Source organism: Idiotropiscis lumnitzeri, chromosome 10, assembly GCF_059441095.1.
Source record: "Idiotropiscis lumnitzeri isolate Australia: NSW breed Sydney's pygmy pipehorse chromosome 10, RoL_Ilum_1.0, whole genome shotgun sequence".
Lineage (NCBI taxonomy): Eukaryota > Metazoa > Chordata > Actinopteri > Syngnathiformes > Syngnathidae > Idiotropiscis > Idiotropiscis lumnitzeri.
This window is the reverse complement of record NC_142400.1, coordinates 22,903,202-22,909,201: the sequence shown is the minus strand read 5'-3', so window position 1 is coordinate 22,909,201 and position 6,000 is coordinate 22,903,202. Positions and strand designations below refer to the sequence as shown.

The window sequence follows — 6,000 nt, the reverse complement described above, 5'->3', positions numbered from 1 at the left end:
TATATCCCTTAGCCACAAACCTGGCCTTGTACATCTCACGTCCATCACTGTTTTCCTTGATTGAATAGACCCACTTTCCTCCCACTGTCTCCCGGCCTTCTGGCAATTTAGTCAAAGTAAAAGTTTGGATGTTCTCTAAGGACTTCATCTCCTCATCCATTGCTTTCTTCCATCTTTCTGACTCAGTTGATGTCATGGCCTCTTTAAAGTTTTGGGGAATATTACACATTACTCGGTAGCAGTAGTCTATACTCACGAGTGTACTGTCCTCCTCCTCACTGCTGTCTTGACTATAATCTTTTAGATAACCCGGTGGTCTATGTTCTCGGGTAGGATATCTTCCACTGCTTGGGACCTGTGGTGTCCCTTTAGGGTGCTTGTCATCATCGTCCTTCGGTAGTTTTGAACCACCAGTTTGTATGTCTGTGCTCACACTTGGTTGTGTGGTGTCTTTGACTTCACAACTCACTGTAGGTTCCAGTTCTAACTCATAAGTCTGCGTTTCGTCTTCACATGTTGTCCTGGTGACAAACTTTACCAGTCTATGCTTTTGTACTTTTCTCTCGCTGGGATAATAAACTAGAAAGGCTGGACTACCTTTGTCGTGCCCCACAAAATGTCCTTTTTCGCATCTAGAGTCTAGTTTACCCCTGTCTTGTTGATAGGCATAGCATATTGACCCGAATTTGTGCATCCTTGATAAATTACACATTTTTCCTGTCAGTGCTGTGTATGGTGTGGTGCCAGTATGCTTATTAAAACACCTATTTCTTGTATATGCTGCCTCCTGAACAGCATAGTGCCAGAGGCTCTTTGGTAAGTTGCAGTCAATAAGCTTACACCTGGCCATCTCAAAGAGAGTACGCCATTTCCTCTCTGCTACGCCATTCTGGTCTGGGGAATAAGGGCAGGAGGTTTCATGTCTAATCTTGTTCTTTCGTAGCAGTGTCTTAAAGTCTCCGTTTGTGAACTCTGTTCCATTGTCTGATCGTCTGCACTTAACAGTGCCATAAGGTGCTACATCAGATAAGAACTTCTCTGTAGCTTGAAGAGCATCACTCTTTGCTTTCAAAAAATAAACAAATACAGCCCCTGTATACACATCTGTAAAAGATTGCACATACTTAAAACCATCAATGGATTTGTTGCTTATCGGACCAGCTAAATCTGTGTTCACCAGTTCTAGCGGTGTCTTTACCTTGTCAGTTGGAGTTCGGTTTCTCGTTTGGGTGAACTTCCCTTTTATGCATACATCACATTCTTTAACAGGCTTGTGTTTTGCACCACTAATGTGCATGCCAACTGTTACATTTTGCAATTTCAATATATCCCCATTGCAGTGCCCCATTATCTCATGCCATGTCTGAATATCATGGCTGACTTTACACACATCGTTTTCATCACACGCTGTTTTCAAGTAGTACATTCTGTTATGCACATAAATGTCAAAAGGTGCCGTAAGAACGTCTTCACCTTCCTTGAAGAACACTTCGGCACCGTTAGCCGTAGCTGACTTCACAGAAAACAGTTCTTGAGGGAAGGATGGGATGTATCTTTAACGCGACTTTACACCGACGCCCCTTACTGTCTATTAAACATACCTATGCATCTCCCTTGCCTTGTGCCAGCCCAAAAACACGTTTTCCATCTGCTAGTTCCATGCTGTGTTTCTCCGGCCTGAAATCGCTCACAAAGTTCTTAAACCGTCTTTTGTCATTCATAATGTGGGACGATGCACCTGTGTCCACAATCAGTACCGTTTGTTGCAATTGCTGTGTTGTCCAGCTGGTATCCTCAGTCTCCATCCTGAAGGAGTAATCCTCACCTCCAGTTTCTCTCCTGGCGTCATCATGTTGCATTTCATGGCTGCCACCGCCGTCATCTTCTCCGCCATCTTGGACGCATGCGTACCGGGCGCTCTGTCCGCGCTTCTTCCGGCATGCTTTGTCCGCGTCTCCCATGTGTTTACAGAAACTACACCAAACAGTCTTTGAGCAGTCATCTTTACGGTGACCCTTTTCGCCGCATCGCCAACACGCCAGCCCCGTCGGCGGTCCGCTTTTCTTCTTTTGCGCAGCGGAAGCGTGCTGGGCCCATAACCTAATAAAATTCACGGTAATGTGGCATCATAGGATTATACCTTAATGCCCAGTCGCAGCAGAAGAATAATTCTGATATCTAGACAACTTCTCTCGTTAGCCAACTGGCGTAGTTTATTTCAGCAACACACACGAACTGCTCTTCTGCAGAACCAAAAGCAGAGAGAGAGAAAAAAGGCTTGAACACCGGCCTAACATCGCTTCGTCTGTTAGCGACAGCACCCCTTGGGGCAAATAAGCACATTACAGTAACAAGCAGTCATACAATAACACTCAACATGGTGTAATATTTAATGTTACGTCACTGATGGTGTAGTGGTACACTCGACTGAGTTGTGTGCAGGCAGCGTGGGTTCAGTTCCCACTCAGTGACGGTGTCTATGTCTGCCCTGTGACTGGCTGGCAACCAGTTCAGGGTGTAGTGCGCCTTTCGCCCGGATTCAGCTGGGATAGGCTCCAGCACCCTCCCGCGACCCTGCACAGGATAAGCGGTGTGGATAATGACGTGACATGACATTTAATGTTACAAAAATTAGCATTGGCAAAAGGGGTGCCAAGACTCGAACCACTAAGTTCAGCAACATTTACAGTATGTTGTGTTTCATCTGCATTTTGACTTGCGAAGCAGCACTGCACTTTTCTTGAACTTTATGCGCAAACACCTGACAAATAAACCCCATTACTCAAAACTAAACGACAACTAAGCATTTTCTCCATAAGTAACTTTAGTAAATACTCATATAGATATGGTCAACGAACCTAAAAATGTAATTTCAGTTCAGAAATTATGTCTATGTATGTAAGTTCTTATCTATTGTTTTTCAACAGATGAACATATCTCCAACCAAATTTGCTTCTGATAAGGACCCAGAATTGAATTTGATAAGGAGCAAATTGCAACTTATGTCTGTGAGTTTTACGCCATATATAAAGCCTGGAAGATTAAAAATAAAAATGTATGTGTACGTGTAAGTTAAGCATTGCTATCCATGTACAGTCCTACTATGGAAGCATGTTTTTATTTGCTACTTGAGTCTTGCCGCGCATTGCGTAACATATGAACGATCATAGATGGGACAGTTGTGTCATGGCTCCAACCGACCAACTACGTTTGCCATCAAAGACAGTAGCCAAATACGGTTTGGAGACCAGCCATCACTCTGTCCGTCTGACTGTCTGTCAAAAATGTACTTGCTGTCCTTGATGCAATTGAATAATTTGTGATTACAGTACGCATGCAATGACGCTGGTATCAATCGCCATTACCTGTACCAAAAGAGCATTGCCGTTAACGCTCACGTCATGAAGCACCTGGTCCAGTTGACATGAGTCTTCCGAGCCTTGGAGAGTAACTGGCCTTCCTGAAAAAACATGTCAAAGATGTGGAAACTAAATTAGAGGTCTCTGAATCGTGTCTAGCATTTACACGTGATGGTAAGCTGCATGTTACACGCACACAAATGCACCAAGCACACACATATATCTCTGAACACACACGCACACACAATAGCTCTCGATATTAACATTATCCTCATCATCATATTATCAGTGTGAAACATGTGGCAACAAGTAGACAGGGAGTAACAATGATCGCCCTGCTTGTTCTAATCATTACATTGGAACATTTGAGGATTACTAAATGGAAGAAAAAACATCCTGCACAACTCCCAGCCCTTTCACAAGAATATCTATTGTACAGTATGAATATTACAAACATCCTAAACATACCTCTTATGAACATGCAACAAAAATAAAAACATGATTCTGATTTCAATACAATGCAACCAAATATCAAACAAATACATTAAGTAGCATTTTGTTTCTTTCTTTTACAGAATATCACACGCAAACACCTAGACTGAAGACGCCTCAGAGGACTCCGATAGTGACTAAATCAACTCATAACAAACAACTATATATCTATAATGTGTACTTTTTTTTATATTGGGGTGCTAAATAAATAACTTGTCGTGTGATAAATGTTACTTTGTGATGAATGTTTTTTGGGGTGGTGGAGAGACAGAAACAACGATGACAATTACTTCCTTTTTCAATAATAACACACAATGGCACCAGCAGTGGAGGACTTTTCGTGTTTCTTTTGTTGCACTGACAACTAGACAGCACATGCGAGTTCTATATCAGCCAATAAGGCAATGCGCAATTTGTTACCAAATAGATGCAAATCAAACCCTTAATTTAACTGAATGTACACAATATATGTTCTTTTTTATTTTCACAAAAGACTCCACATCTGCTCCGATTCTTAGTTTGATAATTTCTTAAATTCGCTGGAGTTCTGGACATATTGCTAGTCAGATATCTGAGCAGCTTTTTTTTTACTCACGAGGACCTGCACCCGCATCTGTGCAGTTGGAAGACATATATTGCACTTATTTCTCGTACATATTTCACATTTCCTACGTGCCAGTGCCCCAGCATTGCCAGGGTTGCGAGGGCCCTATATAGCTGCTCGCAGCGCTAGTATTATTATTTTTTTTCTATTTTCCGATCGTTCAATGGCATTTTTGACCCCCTAAACATGCACGAAAACTTACCAAACTTGGCAGTCTCATCGGGCATGGCGAAAAATTGTATATTTTAACGTTGTCGTAAATGACGCAAACAAAATGGCTCTCTAGCGCCAACTAGAGTGGTAAACATCAAAGGAAATCCTGGCCCGTTTGACCTCGGCTTCCGAAAATTGCCAGGCACGTGTAGTACCCCGAGATGTACATTTAATTTCTTTAACAACATTAGTCTATAATGAACAGGAAGTGAGTTATTTTTGAAAGTCCAACTTTCGCTGTTTTTTGCACGTTTACAGGGGTCATTCTTTTGCACCCTAATCTTACAGGGTTCAGCCGATTGCCTTAAAATCACGGCTGTACCATTTTAAGACCTGGGACAAAAAATTTTCGTTTCCGAAATACGATATGACGGGGGCGGGGCTTCAAAGTTTTCGTTGAATATTTTCATCGCCGCAATGGACAAAATATTTAATAACTCCTGTGCACATGCTGCTAAAAATCCAAAACATGTACATAAAGAGTTGGTAGCCGAAGACACCTATATGTTTATATTCAGTTACATACCTTGCGCCACCTAATGGCGACTAAAAATCCAATTTTTTACATTTTAAGGTACTGCACGGAGCCTCTTCAACGAATCTGACTGAATGTTGGTCAGTAAAGACTCAAGACATTGATCTTACTCTATCCCGAATTTTGTGACTTTTTGTCAAAAGGCGTGGCTATTACGGTGCTGCAAATTCTGATTATTCACCGTGGAAACAAAAGCTCCAACATGCTCAGTTGAACAAGGTCCCCTTGATATTTGCTCGGATGAGTGTTTAGGCCTTCAGGATGTCACAACACGAAATTCGTCTTTTTTTGTGAAATGCTGTGGGCGTGGCTTCGCAGAGTTCGCCAATAAAGCAACGCTGATTTTGAGGTTCTAAATATGAATGAAAACTCCTGAAACTTTGCACACACATCAGGCCTGACAAAATCATCATTATTTTATGAGTATCTCGCGCAGTCTTTTTTTTAAAATGGCACTCTATCGCCCTCTAGAAATTTTCAATAAAGCAGCCCCTGTTGTGTGTTTCACCTAGCTTTTTGAAAATTCTATGGAGTATGTAAAAGGCCAAGACCTACAAAAAAGTCTCCCTGAGTCATGTGCTAAATTGCACGAGAAGTCGGCCATTTTGAATTAACTTCAAAGGGGGCATGTCGCCACAATGGACAAAATGCTTAATAACTCCCCTGCACATGCTCCAAAAAATCCAAAACTTCACCTATACATAAAACGTCCCAACATGAAGACATCTATATGTTACTAACTAGTGTACAAAAAATTCTTTTATTTTTTTTACATTTTAACGTACTGCACGGAGCCC

The 6,000-nt window shown here is 41.8% G+C and overlaps 1 protein-coding gene across 3 annotated transcripts in view; it reads right to left on the bottom strand.

Annotated features, from left to right (window-relative positions):
* Positions 1-2,128: 2,128 nt before the first annotated feature.
* Positions 2,129-6,000, bottom strand: part of ddc (dopa decarboxylase) — a 132,300-nt gene continuing 128,428 nt past the window's right edge. The window contains exons 11-12 of one of the 3 annotated variants that reach the window (XM_088307663.1): positions 3,366-3,460; positions 2,129-2,574 (exon numbers count right to left, since the gene is read on the bottom strand). In XM_088307663.1, the coding sequence (XP_088163789.1) occupies positions 2,401-2,574; positions 3,366-3,460 (269 nt within the window). In that variant the 3' untranslated portion in view covers positions 2,129-2,400. Of the gene's footprint in view, positions 3,461-6,000 lie in introns of all 3 variants that reach the window. The other 2 variants (XM_088307667.1, XM_088307666.1) reach the window with 2 other exon arrangements.